The 21,037-nt window shown below is 45.6% G+C and overlaps 2 protein-coding genes across 5 annotated transcripts in view; both read right to left on the reverse strand.

Moving 5' to 3' along the window:
• Window positions 1–1,365: 1,365 nt before the first annotated feature.
• Window positions 1,366–9,091, reverse strand: NIPAL4 (NIPA like domain containing 4; the record flags this gene model as incomplete). The annotated part of the gene is made up of 6 exons (XM_080353211.1): window positions 1,366–1,970; window positions 2,071–2,231; window positions 3,332–3,422; window positions 4,441–4,497; window positions 7,182–7,430; window positions 9,055–9,091. The coding sequence occupies 6 exons, from the start codon at window positions 9,089–9,091 to the stop codon at window positions 1,366–1,368; spliced, it is 1,200 nt and encodes a 399-aa protein (XP_080209337.1).
• Window positions 9,092–18,770: 9,679 nt separating this feature from the next.
• The window catches only part of CYFIP2 (cytoplasmic FMR1 interacting protein 2), a gene marked incomplete at both ends in the record, with an annotated part of 42,409 nt that continues 40,142 nt past the window's right edge, over window positions 18,771–21,037 (reverse strand). For all 4 annotated transcript variants that reach the window (XM_080353473.1, XM_080353472.1, XM_080353474.1 and 1 more), the window contains 3 exons: window positions 18,771–18,938; window positions 19,476–19,623; window positions 20,111–20,349. In XM_080353473.1, coding sequence (XP_080209599.1) covers window positions 18,771–18,938; window positions 19,476–19,623; window positions 20,111–20,349 — 555 coding nt within the window. The remainder of the gene's footprint in view (window positions 18,939–19,475; window positions 19,624–20,110; window positions 20,350–21,037) is intronic.

Here is a 21,037-nt window from a genome sequence, read left to right on the forward strand (position 1 = left end):
TTTGCTGTGAGCAAACAGGCTCTAGTTTCCATGTGCTGTAAGACCCAGTGGCAAGATGGGAGAAAGTTTTAGCTGCTGTAATACCTTCCTTTTTCACCTTCCAGCCCAAAACGTCACATCTCTCATCCATTCGTTCTCACCACTGATACAAATCCAAGGGGGTTTTGAAGGTGAGACACAAGCAGAGTCCAGATAGTACCCATACTATATTGAGAGACGGAGGGGAGTGAGCAGGACTGCTCTGCGATAAACTGCATTCCTACAGCTCTGCAGAGCATCACACGCAGCTCACACCTCCCTCTAAATGACAATAAAAAAGCTTTGGGGCTTAAATGACGGCAGGAGAGGTCATGGGGCTCAAAGAGTTGGGAAGCTCTCCAAGGTCTAGACGTTTGCTAAAAAAGCCCCATGAACCAACCTTAAAACTTACAGTCACTCACTCTTTCAGGCTGAAAAGATTTTCACAGACCACAAAAAGTGTTGAAGACAGTGGTGGTGTTTCTCCTGACATGGGGTTTAGGTTGTCAGAGCTCCCCAGCCTGAGCCAGGGCTGCTGCTTGCTCAGGGGACGCCTAGATCAGACCCAGTGGCTTCACCGACCACACTAACATGGCCTGGGCACCACAGCTGCTAAGGAAAAAACACCCCAAACAAACAAAACAAAAAAACCAAAACAACAACAAAGCAAAAACCAAAAGCTGAAAAATATTTCTCTGCCACGGTCCTATAAAAACACTTCATGCTTGAATTCTGCCACTGAGCCTCAGTGAGCACCTGTTCCAGAATTTGCCATGTTTTGCCCATATTCACCAATATTCTTGTCCCATATTTGCAGAACAAGTAATTAAACATGGATAAGCGGAGTCTGAGTAGCAGGCGTGCCCCATTCAGTCCTTGTCTCTCACCTCCATTTGGTACTTGTGTGTATTTTAGAGTTCACGCAAGTGTCTGGAAAGGAAAAAAGACAAAAACCACTGATCAATGACTCAATCAAGGCCTGGAAATAAACATGTTAATAGTCACCTCAAAGAAGGAATGCAAGAGTAAACATTAGCCCTGCCAAGAATAAGAGGTGGAAAGAGGCCTCAGAGAAAAGCTATGTCACAGGTCTATCATATTTTGAGAGGGTTTTCATTTTCAGTGGCTGTGTGTATTAAAGCCCAGTGAGGATTAAACATACCCCTTGCTGCCACCCCATGACAAAGATCCAATCCAAAAGAACAGGGAAAGATTTGGCTTGACTCTACCAAGCTCTGGATAAAATACTGTTGATTTTCTGCTTTTCCTTTTAAAAATTGCTCACTAGCATCTAGAATATTGACACCAACCCATTCCTCCACCCTCCAAACCCTCAAATAGAATGCATTAGGTGTAGATTGTGAATACTTTGGGTTTATCCTCTGGGGCGATGCTGGAGTTGTCCACCTCTATCAGGATGTTCTTGTCGTCTCGGGTAACTGGTCCTTGCTGTTCATTCTGGAGGACTTGTGGTAGATTTCCTAAACTGACGTCCATGTCTTTGAAGGCGTGGAGTAAAAACACCCCCAAAATGATGGTGAGGAAGCCACAAACTGTCCCAATTATGTCCACTACAGTCATGGTGACCCACTCCTTAAAGAGAATGATGGAAGTTGTGATGACGATGGTGGTGAACAGCACGTAGTAGATGGGAAACACCAAAGAGGTGTTGAAAATGTCTAGAGATTTATTGAGGTAGTTAATTTGTGTAGTGATGGATGCCACCAGCGTGATGACCAGGATCCATGTCAATGGGTGCTGCAGCACAGGTCGTCCAGCAAAGAAGCCCTTGATGGCAATACCCAGGCCCTTGACTGAGGACACAGAGAAGGCACCAATAACGGAGCAGATGGTGAGGTAGATGAGGATGTTTCTCTGGCCATAGCGGGGGGCGAGGTAGAAGATCAAGAGGAAGCAAAGAGCCAAAAGGATCGCGGCATAAGCGAGGAAACCTGAAAGAGAGAGAGAAATAACTTAAAACTGAGCAGCAGGCACAGGGAACAGAACAGTACACACCGCCCAGCCCCAGGAGGGAAAACACGACCTGTGTACCTGGCTCTTTCAGCTTAGACAACATCTCATCCAGGGTGGTGACCTCCTCATCCTCTGGGGCATGTATCACCATCACCGTGCTGCCCACCAGGCTCAGCATGCAGCCCAGCTTTCCCAGCAGGTTGAGCCGTTCTCCAAGCAAATATGAAGACAGGATGGCACTGCATGGGACAGAAAAAACACCGTCAGTTGGTGCTTTGAAGTCCTTTGAAGAAGGAACAGCAGCTAAAATGAGGTAAAGAATGCCTTCATGTGATAGAAGGACACAAATTTGGAGTAGATTTGTTGGAATCTAATGTGTTAATGCGTAATCACATTACATCTACTGACAGCTGAACCTGCAAAGATGCAGGTGTGATCTGTAGATCACAGCTCATGTATTAGCAAAGTTAAAAAGTGCTGAATGTGTTAGCACAACCTCAGAAATATTATCAGGGTCTCCAGATTCATTCATGACCCAGTGGACATTATGAAGCCTCTAGTGCCCAAGGAAACTACTTCAAGGACCAGCATAACAGAGAGAAAAATCTCAGCCTAACAGCAGAAGAGTCATGTTAATTTTAAATCATCAGAACTATCAAGCCCCAGAGAAACTCTGAAAGCGGCGGGGCTATAGATATATCTGCAAGAATATCTGGTTTTCCATAAAAATTTTGGGCAAGACACCAGAGCAGTCCCAACACTCAGTTTACTTACGCACTTCACACTAACACTCCTATAAAATTTTCAGTACCTGGAGCCACATATGAATGAATTCCATTGAATTTCCTTGTTAAATATATATAAAAAAATAAAGCAGAATTTCAGCCCTTTTGGCCACAAACAAAAATATAAACGCACAACATGAGAGCACCCTAAAAGCCTAGAAAAAAAAGGCAAACAAAAGACAGTTTACAAACACGCCTGATATTTTTGACCTTTTTGATTTTTAGGCTGTTCACTACAAAACCAAACCAAAACAATACCACCCAACCTTGAATAAGGACGGAAGCAACACTGATATTTTCACTAATTTAACCTGAAGTGTATGCAGGTGCTATCCACATCCAGCAATTCCAGAAGGGCATGCTACTTAATTCAGCAGTTTCCAAATGATCCCCTCAAAGGACAACAACTGTTAACATGTTTTTTAGAAAACACTGAGATATATTCTTCCTTCCAGCAGAATAAATCATATCAGCACCCCTTCAAGTCTTTCTATCTTACAAGATGAACAGACAAATAAAAAAAGGCAAATAGTAAATTATAGACCATAAATCACCTTATGAGCACGCTCAGAGCCCCCAGAGGCGTGACAATAGTTGCAGGAGCAAAGGCATAGGCGGCAAAGTTGGCAGCTTCCCCTCCACCCACTAAACAAACACAAGAAAAACAAATACCAGTGAGTTACAGCTTACTTTTTCTGTTTTCTCTTGTGGGTTTGCAAAGCAGTAAGATGTCAGACAATGGGTTTTATTACAGGGCTTTCATGCTGCTTCTGGACAGAGCCAGATAGCAGGTGAAAATCTCTCGTACAAATTAACGTAAGCAGAGAAGCACCCCTGGAGCCTGCAGCCCCAGGGAGAACGGCTAGGGGTGCCAGGGGTCAGCTGTGCCACAGCTGGTCCATATCAACTCATTAAGCCCCCATAGCCCAGCCAAGCAGCTGCAGCACATCTGGGTAATTAGTGAGGGGGTGGGCAGTTGTGGGAGCTGCTGGGAGGTTGCTCCTCACCTACAAAAGTGTCTCCTTGGGGGTGTGGTGTCACCTTCTGCCTGAGCTTTTCCTGTCCCCTAAGCAGCAAGTGTTGTGTGCTTGCTTATGGCTTGTGTGGTGGTGTTTGTGCAGCAGGAGCTGCAAGGGCAGAGCAAGGAGGGGGCACCTTGAGCTGCTGCAGCACTAAGAGCCAGAAAAGACTGCTCTGAAAAACCCTCTGCTGCTCTTTGCCTGGCTGTGACTCCAATTGGAGAAGATGAAAAGGAGGATTTAAGGCTTGCTCAAAGGTAAAGCAAGTTTTGCTCAAGAAGGGATCTGCTACCAACATCTCCTTGCTATTTTCCTTGTGCTGCAGCAGTAACCTTTCCTGGAGCTTCCAGGCATGCATGGGAGGCTGTTTTCCCTGTGCCTAGTACCCAGAACAGCCAGCTGCCTTATTAAAACCTGGCTTTTTATGCACTTCATTGGGTAAAACTGAACTAGCAAGTCCTACCAGCTCTGCAGGAGGATGGTGAAGGAGATTCTGTGTGGCTTGCTGCCTCTACTCTCCTTGAGGTACTTCTGTGCACCATAAAAAAGGATTTAAGCCACCACATGCTGGGCTTGTTCCACACCTGATTCACAAGGACAGACCCTGGATAAACTGCAAACCCTGGGAAACAGCTTCTACTTACTGGTTAACAAGCCAGCCCACCAGAGCCAGTCCTTTAAGTAGCCATGGCCTCCATCTCCTGGGGAAGCAAAGGACAGAGGAATGCAGGAGTTAACAACCATGCTCTTCAGAGTAAGAGATGAGAAATGTCCCTTTGGAGAGGGATGAACTGAAAGGGGAAGAATGTGACAAAGAAAACATCTTGGAAGGACAGACTATGTGGGCATGCTATCCTATGTGGAAATGGAGTCAGGGTATTAGCAGAAGCTGGAACTCAGGGCTGGACAACACAAATACAGTAAAAGCAGTTGTTTAATCCTGGGTAGCAATGAGAATGGCACCCACACAGGTTATTGTCCTGGGGTGCAGCTTGCCCTGCTGCAGCATGGACCTTGGGGCTGCCCGTTAGCCCTGGGAGCTGTGGTCATCCCTGCTGGTTCATCAGGGTGCATCAGCCCCCAAACCCAGCAATAAACACCCTAGCTTGAGCTCTCATGGACCCATCATGTTTTGTCTTGCATGTTCTACTTGCCTGTTCACTATGGAGCACTCCTGGAGCAGAGGGACGATGCTCTGTGCTGGGTGCCCCCCACCCACAGCTGCTCCCTGGAACGCTGGCACCTGCATCCTGCCCATGGGGATCCTGCGCTCCACCTCGCATTGCATCAGCTTGTTGGGAAGTCTCACATGTGGGTACTAAGGTAAGGCAATGAGTTTTTCCAAACCCAGCTCAAGTGGGGATTATAGCTATGAAGTGGGCTAAAACCGGTCGGTTGCTCTGTGCTGGCATGTGCTGCCATAGTTCATGTTGCTATCTGGTCGTGGTGAAGGCTCCCTGCGTCGTGTCCCTGCTATCTGCTGGTTTTGTATGTTGCTTTGTGTCATGTAATAGTTGTCTTATAAGGTCTCAGCCTGAACTGTCAGAAATCCTGATGTTACTTTAATGTGGAGTGTTTTGTGACTGAGCGTTTCTGATGAAAAATGATTTGTGGCATTGGAACAGCGCAATGAAAGAAATGTGCATATAAATGAGGAAGAATGGACATACTGTGTTGGGAACTAATCCAGCTCTTGGTTTAACACACAAGCTGCTAGATGTAAGGAGCTTGAGTTTGCTGAGATTGTGCACCCTGATTTTACTGGGTCAGAGAGAGCCTGTGTTTTCGATAAGTGTGACATGACCAGAGCTGTCAGTGACAGCAGCGTTTGGCCTGCCTTGGAGAAGAGCGACATGCTCAGATAGCTGGGGTGAAATGTGTGGACTGAGAGATTGAAGAGTAAGACTGGGAAAGGGGGAATGAGGAGGTGGACAGGAATTTGCTTGAATTCAACATTCCTAAAGTATGCAAATGCTAAGTTCAAATGCTATGCTTTGGTGTTCCTTAGAAACTGCTAGGTGGGGGTGGTGTTTGGTTGTTTTGTTGGTTTTGTTTGGTTTTTTTTCCTCTCAAGAACTCTTTGTCAGGTGCAGTTTTGTGTCATTGATCATGAATTCCTGGTTATACACCCTGAAAAATAGGGAGGGGTTTGCTCTTGCTTTGCTCACTTGGGTCTGAAGTGAGAGAAGCTTGTGGAGGGAAGGAGGAGAGACCTCTTCTACAATCGAAACAATACTGATATTTCATTGTGAAAATGTAAGGCTGAAAAGCAAACCCATGTGAATTCAGCAGCTGCATGCAGCAAACGTAATGGCAGGAGATGGAGTCAGACTCAAGACTGGTCCGTGGCCCAGGTGCTGTTGGCAGCTTTGCTCGTTGACTCTGGACAGTCACTTCGTTCCATTCCTCTGTGTCACCATATGGGGACATTAAAATGGGGACAGTGACACTGACTTTCTTTGTAAAATGTTTCAAGAATTGTTCCTAGGCCAGAACTGGGAAGCAGTATTATTTTAATTATAATTATTTTGTTCTGTAGTTATGCAAGTAGGTCAGCTGCCAGATAGGAGTTGCGCTGCTGCTAGAGTGCATGACTGTGATGCTGATGGGATGCATCCAATTCCACAGTGCAATCCCACTGTAGGCAGTGCTCCTCCACCACTTCCCATGCAAATATGTGTGCACATAAACATGCACCTCACCCTAAGAGCTAGAGGAAAGTTATCTACACATTGTTGAGCAACACACCTTAGTAGTATCCTTTCTGAAAACCACAAGCAGAGTTCACACAGACAGCTGGCGTACAGTCTCGCATTGACAAATGGCTCTTGCTAGTGCAATTAAACCACATGGGGCCACATTCTTGTCTCAGTGACTTGGTGGCAAAAATGCCTAGTGCACCAATAAGAGCAAGAGCGGGGTCATGGGGCTGTGCTGTTCTGCTCCAGTCTGTGGCATGGGGATGACTTGCACCTTTGTGCAAAGGGGCACGTTTCAGAGAGCTTTCAACACTCCGCTTCCTCCCAGCCTTGCACTTTCCCACATAAAAGCTGTGATGGGCATGCATTGTTCTCCTGGTGGGTGCACATCTGATCACACTGCACATGTGCGTTGCTATTTATGGTGCAAAGCAGGGGAATGCTGTTTTTAGCTGGGCCTTCCAATGTAGGGCTCTGTAAATTAGTTCCTCTGCTCCAGTACAGCACTGTTTTCTGAGTCTCACACACAAACATACATGCAGAAAAGGTTTATCTTACATTGCTGATGGAAGGCTCACTTGTACCCAGAGGTATTCCCTTGCCATACGAGTGCTGGAGTTTGGCTGATGCATGTGTTTCTGGGAACAGGGGGGCCTCCTCCTTCCTGTCCCCCACAAAAGCCTTACCTGCCCTGGTGCCTCCCTTCTCCACCAGCCGTAGCAGCCCCTTCTTCTTGAGGATGACGCTGCTTCCAATGAGGAAGCTGGAGAAGACAGCCAAGCCTAGGCCAATGTAGAATCCATAACTGCTTTCCAGACAAGTTACCCAGAAGTTATCTGAAGTCCCATTGTCCTGGACAGCGTCATCTGGCTCAGCATTGCCGATCACTTGGCACACAACCCGATGGGAAATGCAGGAAAGGGTGACAAGAGACCCTGTGAGACCACCATGGAGATAAAACAGCAAATTACTGACATGGCTATCAACTCTGCTTTTTGGACTGATCCAGATGTCCCTCTGAACAGCCACCTGTGCTGTCACCCTAACAGCACATACCAACCAGCTCTCAAAAATTCAGGATATGTCTTTACTCAGATATGGAAATGGCAAGGTGTTGAGTGATGGATTTATGGTGTGCAGTTCAAGCAGCTCATTGACTCTGTGTCTGCTGGTCCACACTCTGAACTGGATGGCCACAAGGACCACTATAGTAATGTAATTTGAATTTCCAAACATCCACGTCAGAGTCTCTCTACCAAACTCCAGTGTTATGAGTTTGAACTATGTCTTATCAATACTCAGCCTCATTGATTCAAAGGCTTTGGTGTTTTCCAGCCACCCGATCCTTGCATCTGCCAGTTTGTCTGCAGCTTATTGCTTTGGGTCTACCATGGAGTGATGCCAGTACTTTGTAACAGTGCTTCTGTCCCGGCTCTGTGTACTGAGCAGTGTCATGGGATTGCTCATATGACAACAACAGGCTCATCCTTGACCAAAGTTTCACCTCTGTGTTGCCTCTACTGCCTAATGGTTTTATTCTACCTATTTGCAGAGCGCCCAAGTGCTTGTAAATCACATCAAGTCCTGCCAGTGTAGAAGGACTAAAAACGGGCATGGTTTTCCACTGTTAATATCAAAAGCACTAAGTCCTTGTGCCTCTAGCCAAGGTGTGTTACTGTGTGTGGGTGGCAAAATTGCTGAGTTTCTTCCTACCCTCACACTCCTACCACACCCAGCACTTCTTTCTATCATAGTTTTCACTCTGAGTGTAGTAAAGACAGCATGACTGTGACCGTGGGGAACAGAGCACCCAACTGGAGTGTCACAAAAGTCCCTTTGTAGTAAAAGATTTTAATATTTTTGCCTGAACTCATGTAGAAAGTATGGAGCAAGTATTTGTCTCTACAGGCAGGGGTATGCAATGGTTAAACTGACCCCCTGGGCATGGGTCTCACCTTTTTTTAAACCAAAAAACTGGCTTAGATCTTTTGCAGCTGCACCCCTGCCCCTGGCACATGTAGCTGAGGATTTGCATCTGAACATTTTCTAATGGAAAAAAACCCAGTGACTTTCTAAGATGAGTTTCCAAAGGTTCCCTAGTAGGTTTATTTTCTTGTGGAAAAACACCCTTGATTGTAGAAATATATCCTGGGGAACAGAGGGACATCTTGCCTCTTCGGCTAGGTAAAAGTCTCTGCAATGTGCTGCTGGGCACAGTTGTAAAGCAGCGGGATGGGGTGATCACAAACCGGCTTAGGTAATCTTTAAAGGAAGGAAAAAAACCAAACCAACTAGCTTCTCTGTAAGGCTGGCAGAGCGCAGAGCTTGCTGCCGGCAGAGCAGGCTGTGTGCCTTGCGGATAAAGTGAGTTTTCCCACTCGTATCGAAAAACAAACAAAAAGCCCCAACAATAACAAACCTGAAACCCAGAAAAGCAGAGCAGTGTCAGGGAGCAGACCCAAAGCTGGGTGGGGGTAGAAGGCTGGGGTTGCAGCGGCCTCACCCCCCTCCCCGAGACCCTCCCGCCAGGCTTGTCCCGCTCCCCCGGGCTGCACCCACCGTTGCTGCAGCTGCTGTTCGCATCCAGCGGCTCCATCTCCTTCGTCCTCCAGCCGGCTCAGGGCATCCTGGTGATGAGGGTTGAACCGGCGGGACTGGGCAGGGCTGGGCCGAGCTGCCAGCTCACCTGCCCGGCCGGCTCCTCCTCCGGGACGGGGCTGGGCTCGGTGCAGCGGCAGCAGATACCTGTGCAAGCCCCGGCAGCCCCGTTGCTGCCCTGGCCCCTGGGGGTTGGGACTGGAGTGGGACAGGAGGGTATGGTGGCAGCAGCAGGTGGGTTCAACAGCCCTTGCACAAATCCAGACAGAGATCTCTGCTCTCGAATGGGTTTTCTTGTTGGGAGCAGGTGGGAAGGGAGAAGGTGTTGAAGCAGGAGGCTGCACTCGGGGTGAGGTGGTGTGTGAACCTGGCTGCAGTGGCCGAGCTGCGGGTGTACGCTGAGCAGGTTGTACATGCTGCAAAGCTGTGGACTTTGTGCATGTGCATAGTGGAACAGACAATAAAAGTAAACAAGAAACTAAATCCCCAATGGTGTTTGTGGTCCTGAAAAGATTTCATCTTACTAAAATCCATAACTGCAGTTCATAAAGCAAGGAAGCATTTCAGAAAGTGTCTTACTGCTTCAAGCGTTGGTGTTTATTATTCTCAGCTTAGTACTACAGCTGTGTGCGGTAGGTTGTAGGACTGAAGGACAAGGTTGAGGGGCCAAGAAACACATAGGTGTCAAGGGAAGATGGATATATCCTAAATGGAATTGTGGGGTTCCATGCACCGTGTATTTGTTCCCTGCTGAAGGTTGTGCAAAATTTCCCTAATGATCCTTCCTGACTTTTGAATTATAGTGGGAAAGGATTGGCTCCCAACAAAGGTGTGTTTGAAAAAGAAATATTAACAAAAGATGAGTGTGTAATGACCAGGGCACTCTTGTGCTGTAAATTGTCATGGAGCACAAGACCAGAAGAAGTACAGGACACAATTTTGCCATCAACAGCTGTGATTTAAGACTTAGCTGCCTCCATACTGAATTCCAGTGCTGAGAAAGTCAGTTCCAGCCCATGGCCTCCTCCATCACTTAACCTTATTTTACACCCTTCTATTTTGTGACTGTTTAGTTGGCAGGCCTCATCATGGCCATGTGTTTCAGCCCTTTCTATGGATCGTGAGCTATGACTCCCCTGTCAACTCCCAGTCCAGCTGCAGCCAAAGCCTCTCCTGCTAATAGTAGTGTGTGAATGCTTTGGATTGTGCTGCACACCTGTATTTTGCCTTCACCCCCACCCTCCTCTACCGACATCCTCCCCTTGTGTGTGCACAGTGATCATGTGTACACAGAAACCTACTGCTGATAAAAAGGCCCTTTCATTGCAGCAGGAGACATTAGACACATTTTGCTGTAGGTCAGCGGAGTCAAGCAAAAACAATAGTAAAACCAACAACTTTACTTGGTCATGCCCACGTTTATAGGTAGAAATGGTATCTGTCGTAAGGCAATGTAAAGATGTAAGATCTGCAGGATCTGAACATATCTGGTATTTTTTTTTCTTCCATAAAATATGTAACCTGCTACTACAGAAATTGCATTTGGACTATGAAACTAGCATTTCCAGCACTGTGTGGCTCCTCTGCTCAGCACCTTGATCCTATCTCTGTACAACTCTTTTCTCCAGCAAATGTAACATTCGGGTGTTTTGTGAGTCATTTGATTTTAATTGGGTCTGTTTGTTGGTGACAGATCTCTGGGTCACTGGTTGGGAGACACTGTGCCAGCCAAGCCCTATGTCCTCCCCTTTGTCACAGAAGCCCTTGATAATTGATCCAAAATGTGTGGCAGCAGTTTCAATGTAGGAAATGAAATTTGTGCTGTTTTATCAGTGATCTGTGAGCAGCTCCTCCTGTAGATAGTATGCAGGTAAAAGGCACCCTGGGCAAGACAGTGATGAGTGAGGATTTAGCCTTTATTTAGTAAATTTACTTGCAGGTGCTGGTTAGGTGCAATTTGTGCAATGTGTGAGTCTGAGGCTGACTGTAGAAACCGAGGTGATGGCTGAGTGGGATGGGTGTTGCTGTGTTTGTAGCGCTGACTGCCTGCATCTGGCTGGGGGAATTGCTGTCCCCTCCCAGGCTGTTCCACATGGGTGCTCAGGGGCACTCTGAGGTCTTGCTGGTAGTTGTGGAGTTCTAATGGTGATGTGGTGATGGACAGTTAAACTGCATCCAAAATAATTTCCAAGCATTTGTGGATCAGTGTTGTCATCAGTGCAGAGCGCAGTTTGTTGCTACACAGAGAGGTGTTGGGGAGGCAAGCAACTTCTGCTCAGATTCTGGGCAATTGCTAAAAAGTGCTTATGCTTATGCAGGAAAAATGCCCCATATGGCCTGTGTCCACAACTGCATTTCCAGGAGCAAGCTTAGAAGCTGTGGAGGCACCTCTAGAAAGTGACTCTTGTGTTGATCTAAATCTGAGCTCCAAAAAGATCTGGTACTCAAGCGTACCTGTGTGATGAATGTGGGAAGAGTTTATGGGGAAAAAAATAATTACACATTTTGTTTTCATCATTGTTATAAGTATGTTATAAGCAATGAATGGACTCTAATAGCAGAGAGGTGTTGGGGAGGAAGCAAATTTTTATGGAAGGGACATTGTGTTAAAATAATCTTTTTGGTCATGGTGCAACCTCATAAATGATTGCCACAGCAAAAGGGGTGGTGCTGTCAAAAGCAAAAGGCACACTGGGCTACAGCTTTACTTTCCCCTGTCACCTTGATTTCCTAAAGGAAAGGGCACACATAGATTTTTGTTTATGTACCCCACTTCATTCCAAAGATATTTGGCCCCATAGGCCACTTTTGCCAAATTTGACAAGAGAAGCTGTTCTCAGTTCTGGGGAGAGAAGAGACATGGCAGGGAAGAGGTCCCAAAGGGAGGGGACACTGCAGTGTGAGCTGTCAGACATCAGGGAAAGAGTGTACCCACTTGTCGCCACCGTGGGAAAAGCTTCAGTCAGGTCTTGCTATCAAACCAAGGGTACAAGTGTGTCATGTATTTCTTTCTCTCTGGCGCAGGGCCTGTGAGGGTGTGGTATATAAAATCTCTAAGTCACAGGAGTTACGTTTGATGGATTTAACAAGGCTGTGTATGGCAATATGGGAGTTAAAAGCCAGGTAGGATTGGCATGGAACTGGCTTAGTTAAGGGCAAGTTGAGACTGATAGCAATAAAGCAGGGATGCAACCAATGCCTCTTTAATTGCTTCACATCCTCATTTTAATGGGAAGGCTGTAATTAGGGAAATTCAGCTCCAAGCTATGACCTCACTGGCTGATACTCTCATCAGATGTTTCCTTAAAAATAATTCATTAGAAATCAGGGAGTCTTCCTTGGCAGCTCACCTTCTAACAATGCAGTTCCTCCTGAAATACTGGTTTCCAGACCAAAAGCCTTGACTGGAATCCAGGGGCAGAGCAAGACGGCTTTGCATGCAAATAACCTCTTTAGCAACATCAAAAGGCTTTTCTTTCCCCTGCTCTTCTCTGCTCATCTGTTTTGGTCTGGAAAAAATGATGGAAAAACACCAGCCGTCTGTTGCCCTGTGTTTCAAATAATGATGGAAGTATCCTGCTAACAGGTGATGGAAACTTTTGCCCTCAGATGTCTGCTAGATGTTTCTGTGCAAACTTTCAGAACAGGGTTGCGGTCTGCTGCCGTGGCTTTGTAGAGTTTGAGGGCTCCATGGAACCATTTGCTGCTTCAAAGAGAGGGTAAATCCTTCTCTTTCTAATGATGCCCTGACTGTGTAGGGGTTAAGGGAATTGCCTGGTGTTCAGATGATTGCAGCACTACATGAAAGGATGCTCAAAAGCTTGAAAAACTGGACTTTGTTGAGCAGGCAGCTTTTAATTCAGCCTGTCTCAAGGTAACCGTGTCTGCAGTCGCTGAGGCTGTCGTTTCATGCTGCAAGAGTTTAGATAACGCACACAGAATTCCCAAGCCCATCACACCCATGGTGGGTTCCCACCCCTGCTCTGCCCTCTAGTGCCAGTGCACCTACTGGTGGATCTGTGCTGTGGAACAGCTGAGTGATCCAGGGTCATTAGACCATAGAACACATCCTAATGCATTTCTCCCAGGGTTGCTAAATTTCTTTCTCCAGATCGGTTCCATATTCTAGGTCACTGTGGCCCTATAAACCATGTATGTTTGCAGGAGTGGTGGGCTGGTGATGGATAGGTGGATATTCTGCAAGCACTGGAGGCCTTAAGGCATCAGAGCAGCAGTGGGTGTCGCAAGGTGAAGTGACACGTAATCAGCAGGTTGTTTATTTGCAGACCTCTTACCTGCCAGATGTTTGCATAAGAACACTAAATCAAGCAAAATCAGACATGAAAGGCACTCCTGGCTTGCAGGATGGATCACAGAAAGGGTTGTTTTGTTACGCTTTTGAAAGAATATAACAATAATTAATGAACTGTTCTTTCCATTGGTGAAGTGCCTTTAATCCGAAGATATAAATATATTTAGAAACACTAGGAAAAAGAAGGGTGTGGGCATGTATCTTTGGTGCTGGTCCCTTAGGGTCGATTATCCAAAATTCAGAGTTTTGGAGCCTGACACTCAAAGCAAGTATTGCCTCTGGCTCCAGGTGAGACCATGCAGCCTGGGAGGTGTTGGCATTTCTTGGGGCTGGTGTTAGTACTGGGGTGTCCATGTGACAGCAGGTAAAGTTAGTAAAAGAAAATAATTAAAAAAACCCCAGCTTGATGGAGGAAAGGATGAAAACTAAACCACCTGCCTAGTACTAGTGGCTGAGTCAGGAGGGAAGTCCTGCTCTCCTCTCTGCTGCTTCCCATTGCAGAATCATGTTGGAATCAGTAAACATTGGGCAACTTCCAGCCATCTGGAAAATCCTCCTCCTCAGCAGTGTGCTACACAGAAAGCTGCAGGCACCTCGTATGTCCCGTGACTTACAGCACATCGGAAAGATCAACAGAGCTGCTGGTCATGGTGTAAAGTTCACTTCCAATTGTAGGTGAGGAATCACTGCATTTTTATTCCTCTTAAGCTCAGAAGCTGCTCCCATGGGGGAACCTTGGGAAGAAGCTACGAAAGGGAACATTAGTGACAGCGTTTTGTCTACAGCAAATGAAGCACAGGTGCTGCCCCTCCCACAGACCCACATCAGTTTTTTCACCCCAATTCCTCAGTGCCCAGAACGTCTTTTCCTTTCAGTTCCCATTGCTCCTTCTGCAAGTCAACAGCCACAGCTGCTCTGCTCCTTGGGTGCTTTTAACACAAACCCCTGAATGGTTTCAAATTGAAATATGGAAAAAAGTAGTAAGGACAGTCTCTTGGAATAAAAAGGACCCTGTTGGGTTGAAAAGGTTGTGGTGACAAGAGGAAATTAACTCCTTGGTTTTGAGCAGGGCCTGTCAAATTCTATTTAAAAAATTATATAGTTACCCCTCCCCTAGCCCTTTTATACTAAAATATGTTTTCAAATGATAATGTAAGGATTTTTTTTGAAAGTAATCAACTTTTTCATATGAAAGTTTGTTTGCTTGTTTTGGTGTTTGGTTTTGACAAAAGCTTGACATTTTTATCACCACAATGCTGCCGTTATTCCTCTGAGCTCTTTCTTTGTGCCACGTGCAACTGGAGGCTCTCCACAAACAATGACAGCACAAAATCAAGTCTGCCCATTTCATGAATGAGCCCAATTTTTATTTCTCTTCATCACAAAAGTCATCCCACATTTGTTGTACACACTGTTGGTTGCTGTGTTACGGGACATATCACCATGTACCAGATGCTTTACTCTTGCAGAAGCATTTCTAATGGCGATGGCAGCTTCTGTTGGCTGAATTTTAGAACAACAGCAAAAAATAATACTACAAAACCAAAATATCATCTTCAGCTGCATAGCAAATATGGATCAAAAATTTAACACCGTTATCAGATCACAAGCGTAAATATACCTCACCATAAATAAAATTAATTGTACAAAATAACTCAAGCAGCTTTTCATACAAATATGGTACATTTGACAAGAGTTTTTAAGAATATTTTCCTGTTTTTTTTTTTATTTTACACCTTCAATTCTTTTTTCTTTTGTTCTCAAAGACACATGAACCTACTGGGCTGGAGTAGTGCAGGAGAAAAAAGACTAACATGTTGTTCAACTCTAATAAGTGCTGTCAAGAGTTTAAAAGGAAAACTATTGAAGTGCTGAGCCTGAACTAGTTTGCTTCCCCTTTCTATTTTATCATCGAACATCAAGTGTAGCATCATTCAAGTAAGGCGTGTGCACCGCCAATACTCGTATTTTATAATGTCAAAGCCAGAGGGAACATTAAAATAATCTAGTCTGACTTAATTTGTGACACAGGCCATCCTTTCTCCCCCCTGTAATTCCTGTATGGAGCCAACAATTTGTCTTTGCAGTAGACATTCCAAGTGGTGGCTGGTAAATCCTGGGGAGTTTGCAGACTACTTCGGAGTAAGCAGGAAAATGTAGGTAAAAAAGCAAACCCATAGTCAGTGGACTTAAAAGTAATCAGACAGGGGTCCACATTTCCCTAGGAAAAAAAAGAATAGGTGTCTGCAGACTGCAAAAGGCTGAAAATTATAGGATTAGAGCATATTTGCAAGGAAGACACCCAAACTTGGTAGAATGTCTACAAGTGTGGAAAATATGACTGACCTTCTGCCATTCAGTTAGTTTAGCCCTAATGTTACAAATTTGCCTCCTATTTTCATTAACAATTGTGACATTAAAAAAGGATAGGAGAAAAAAATTCCATTTTCATGGAGTTCTTTAAAGACCTAAGACTGGACCTCTTTCTCGTATACACTCAAGGAGGGTTACAGAACTGAAGCTAAAGACTATCTGCATCCTTTAAATAATAAAAGGACAACAATGTCAAACCTCAGAAATGAAGATAAGATTATTCCTAGCTGATATCTCATACTACTTGAGCAACAAGGCAAAACATCTGCATACACTCTACAGTCGAAAACACTTCACATTTTGTTCATGCACTTTGGACTTTTTGCTCAAAACATTTCAGCCCTCACAATCTGAAGGGATTTTGCGTTTTTGCTAGCAAATGTGAGGGCAGCAAACAGATATAATCTACCTGTTCTTTCAAGTACATGCAACTGTGTTTTGCAGAGTTTCAGAGAATTATTATGGGTAAAACTTCAGCAAAAGAATGCAAAGCGATATTCATGTTTAGGTAAGATATCTTTTGACTCACTCCAGACCTAAACAGATGAAAACAGGTATTTAAATTCACCTTAGTATATCCTATTTTGTCTAGGTAGCTGAGACTGAGCTGTGTGGTACTGTTCATCCTTCTGTATTAACTTCTTGCTCTTGCTGGTTTCTGAGAAGGCTCCAACATCCCATAACATGTCAGACGCAGTAGGACATTTAATTTGTGCTGTGCCCAAAGGAGGCTCTGGGAGCCAAACAGGGACTTGTGCCACCTTTTCAGCAACACTTTCGTACCAAAATAACAAGCACTTGCTATTTAGGTCAGGAAAAACAGGATCTCAGTTGCATCTATTTTCCTTGTATCTTGTTTTCCATAAAAAATAAAGTGCTCGATTCTCCTCTTCCTTTTAAAAATATATATCTGTAGATACCCTCACTCCAGTAGGCTACAAGTGTTTGAATGTGATGGAAAACCAAAATTGACATCCTTAGTGGAACAGTAAATAGAGAGCAAGAGCCCTGCAGTGTCATCGAGTCCCAGATGCTCTTCTGCTCCTTGTCACAACAGAGAGGAAACAAGTCCCCTTGCTGGGCTGGTCCTTCCCTGCCACTCAAACACTTCAGCCAGACTTCTTAAGTTTCCATTCTACTTTCAGATTAGTGTGCCACACAATTTCCTCCCTGCAGTTTAAATGTCTGTCTCGGTAATTAAAGGAAACTTGCGATGTGAAAATGTCCAGCACTTTTCACATGTGGGGTATTTCTTGATTATCAAGGGAGAAAGTGGTGAGTGTCTGTGAGAAGAAATTCATCCCACGCAGCAAGATCTCCTCTTGCTAATAGTAGTGTGCTGGCTGTTGTTTCCTAAGACAAAATGCTCCAGCTGGGACATTTCTGCTAATTAATTGTATGTTCCCTCAGAGAGAATAAATGCCCAGGCTCTGCCTTTTTAACATCTGTAATAGCATGCAGTTTACAAGGCATGATGACATGCATGAAAGGAATACATATTATCACATCTGTATGCTGTAACAGCAATTATCTGCTGTTACCTGTCTAAAGCTGAGAAATCAAAATATTGCCAGTGGTAAGGCTAGCATCATTTTTTCTTGGGGTATGTGGTTTGATTTCCTTTAACTTTAAGCACAAGCTTTTGTATCACTTCAATGACATTACTGCGGGGAAAGCAAGGAGGACCATGAGTTATGAAATCCTCCTTGAAGTTCCTACTGAATCTGTTCTCAATATCCAGGAATCTTAGATTGGCTGAGTAGGAAGAGGAAACAGACCTCAGTGCTTCCTCTGAACACTTTTAAACCTGGAAAATTCTGGGTATTTTTTAATGCTTATCCTATATTTTACCACTTCCAAACCACCGTATCTTTTCTGAGTGACGGGAAGTTCCCTAAGCCCTGCTGATAGTCACCATTCTCTGAAGAAAGATACTTGGTCTCTGTGCCACTAGGAATTTGTCTAAAACAAGGGAAAACAGCATCCCAGAACATACACAAATGACACACCTCAGCTCTCATCCTTGGCAGAAGATGAAAGATCGTATATGTTCAAGGTAACTACGCCTACCTCCTGTCAGGACCAGAGATTATTTCCACCCAAATTAATATGTTCACAAACACATTCACATGAACACAGCCTCTTCTGTAGTCCTTAAGAAATCTTGTTTAGTCCAGGGAAGATGTGTCTACAGGGGAGAACCCTTTGCATCAAAATAAGTGGATGTCCCATAGCAGGGAAAAAGCCAGGCCAGGTTCTCTTTGCCCAGCTCACTGAAGTGCTGAGGAGTTACTTGGCGACTACATCATTGCTATTCTGAAACCCACGTGCAAAAACTCTCTTTAACAGATGCTAGAAAGGCCAACGATGTGGCAGAGGACACAAAGCTAGCCCCAGCCTGGGACACGCAGCCATCCAAGACCAGCATGGCACAGCTCCTCTGTGCCCATCACTTGATCCTCAGGGTGCTGCCACAGATGACATCCTGCCTTCATCCCTTCTTCTCCCCAAGGAGTGAACCAGGGGCTTGTCTTCAGACCCTCCTGCTCCATGGCTGGTGGCACATGTCATCGGGGATGTTGATTTGCCCCATTGCTTCTGTGGTGGGAGTGGGCTCCTGGCACTGTGGAAGCACAGAGCTCTTCCACCAGGAGCACCGCATTTGGGGCTGCAGTATGGCTTCAGAGTGATGTGTTCGATTGGATGAACCGCAAGGAAAAACCGGACCGCTTCATCATGGAAAAAAAGCACATTTTGCCCGCCCACCCCCACCTATCCCCAAGTCTGAAAGCTACAAGTAAAACTGATCACAGGGATGGGACAGAAGAACATGCACTCAAACAGGGCTGGATGGGAAGATGCGTCCTCGTGTGTAGTAGGCATACCCAGTCTTACTTTGTTGCCAGATCTCACACCATTGAGATTACCCCTCCCAGCTGTTCCGGGCTCAGTCTCTTCTCCCTTCCCAGCCTGCGCAGGGTCAGTGTCCACACTAGCAGGTGGTGGCCAGCGACTGGTGGATTGGGGGCTGGAAGCAGCGCACGTGCTCCACCGTGGAACTGTCTGTTTCCACTGACTTCATGTACTTGTTCAAGATGGCAAAAATCTCATTGTTCAGGATCTGATACTTCCTGATCCTGTCAGCCATCTTCTTCAAGGGCTGGAGGGATGATGAGGGAGAAAAAGAGCAGATGAAGAAAGTCATCTGGCCAGCTAGAAACTACCAGTACCTCTGCCCCGCTGCTGAGAAACCTCTGCTAAAGCAAAGCAGCTATAACACGTGTTACAGTTCCACTTAGCACCTCCCAGGGACCAGTGACCCACTTCATTATAGGGTTTGAAGAGTCAAGACAGCATTAACAAGGTCAGTGAGGGGTCCTAAGTTTACTGATCTGAAGTCTAGACTCCCAGCTCCTTATTGATAAAGCCACTGAGATCACAGTATGGTTGCTGGAAATAGCAGCTTCTCTGCTCCAGCTTCCCAATCCCAGGAAGAAGGGAAAAGCTTTGGGAGAAAACAAAGATTTGATTGTTAAGCCAATTAAAACCTTGACCTCTCTGCTGAAGCTGCAGATGGAAATCTCACAGTGAGCGTGTCCAGTTTGAATAAAGTTAACACGGGGCATGGTTGTAATTTATGAGTTTGAACAAGGCAAGACAGAAAGCAGAGAGGGAGAAGTGTGCTGATTCAACTTACCACGTTTTTTATGATTTCATCCTTCCCGTCCTGCCTCTGCACCTTCAGCAGGTGGTAGCAGAAGTCAAAGAGGTCAAAGCGCCGTTGTTGTCCAAGGAGAACAATGATAGAGCAACCTGCCCAGTTCAGACCATCTCCAAAGCACTGCCTGGAAGGAACACAGGGTAATGGAGTGGGGAGAGATGACAGGATAGAGTTAGGTAAGAGAAGTCCTACTGTGGCACCAGGAACTTTCCTTGGTGAATTCCTGGGGAATTCAGATTCAGTCCTACGCCTAGAATGTGGGTATAAACCTAGAGAAAACAAACTGGGAAGGAGATATGCAGAATTAACACCAGGGCCAGGCTGCGCAGGGCACATCACAGGGTACGATGGAAGAGGACCTAGCCCCTGACTTGGGTTGTTTGCCCATCTACTCGTCTCCTTCTGCATGTCGCCTTGGCTATGTCCCATTGCTCTTTTCCACAGCTGTTCAGATAAAAAGCATTCTGGGCAACTCTTTATGTCCATGCATGACAAAGTCCTTTCATCGAGGACCCCCGTTCTCCTTCCATCTCTAGCCTGGCTGAGAGCATCCCAGCATCCCGCTACCTCATGAACAGCACGGAGGGCAGAGCCAGCTGAGGGACACTCACTCTGCAGTGAACTCGTTGGTGCCCACAGGGATGCAGTACACAAACTGCATAGCACTCCAGAGCCGGTGGAACTCCACGCACTCGTCCACGTGCATGACCCCGTTCGTCGGGGGTGGCCCGCGCCAGATGGGGTCCTGCAGGTAGCTCCTAATCCGTGTCAGGATCACCTCGAACATGGACAGCCCACAGCATAACCGCTCCTTGGTCAGCAAGTCACCCTCCCGGGCGATGGCTATTTGCTGGGGAGGAGGAGAGCCAAAGAAACAGAAGTGACAATGTAATACGGACGTTCTCGCTGGACTTAACGCTTCCTGGTGTCCCCGGCTCTTTCAAAGTCAACGCACATCCCGTGTAGGGTCCAACCTTACCTCTGATGGCTGCTCCCATGGCACTCCCCACCAGAGAATACTCATCCCTCAAATGGAAGACTTAATATTGTCCTCAATTAGATTCCACTAAGCTAAGTATCTTTTGAAATAACTATGTACGTCAGAAAACACAAGTTGAAGGCAAAGCTCTGACCAGAAATACTGATCCTTAATTCTTCTAGCACACTATTCTGTTATGTTAGTGATACTCAGCGTTGCTGGATTTAATTTCATGATTTCTGCAGATTATGAAGATAAAACAGGAGAGAACAGGGATATTTTGCTTCCCAGGATATTGCCACCATCTCTTTAAAATGTAGATAGCCTGTAGCTTTCTTGATTTCTTTCTTAGTTAGGATTTAAAAGCTCTGAGGAAGATGAGAAGCCACTGGAACCTTAATACTGGAAAACCTGTGGTTCATAAGAAACTCAATATTTTTTTACATATGTGGAAGCTTTACATGTGTGGAGGATTTCTGTGACATCCCCACTGAGATTTACTTGTAAAACTCTGAAATGGCTCCACTGGATGGAGTTCATTTGGCTTTTACACTATCAG

Source organism: Nesoenas mayeri (assembly GCF_963082525.1).
Source record: "Nesoenas mayeri genome assembly, chromosome: 14".
In the NCBI taxonomy this organism is placed as follows: domain Eukaryota; kingdom Metazoa; phylum Chordata; class Aves; order Columbiformes; family Columbidae; genus Nesoenas; species Nesoenas mayeri.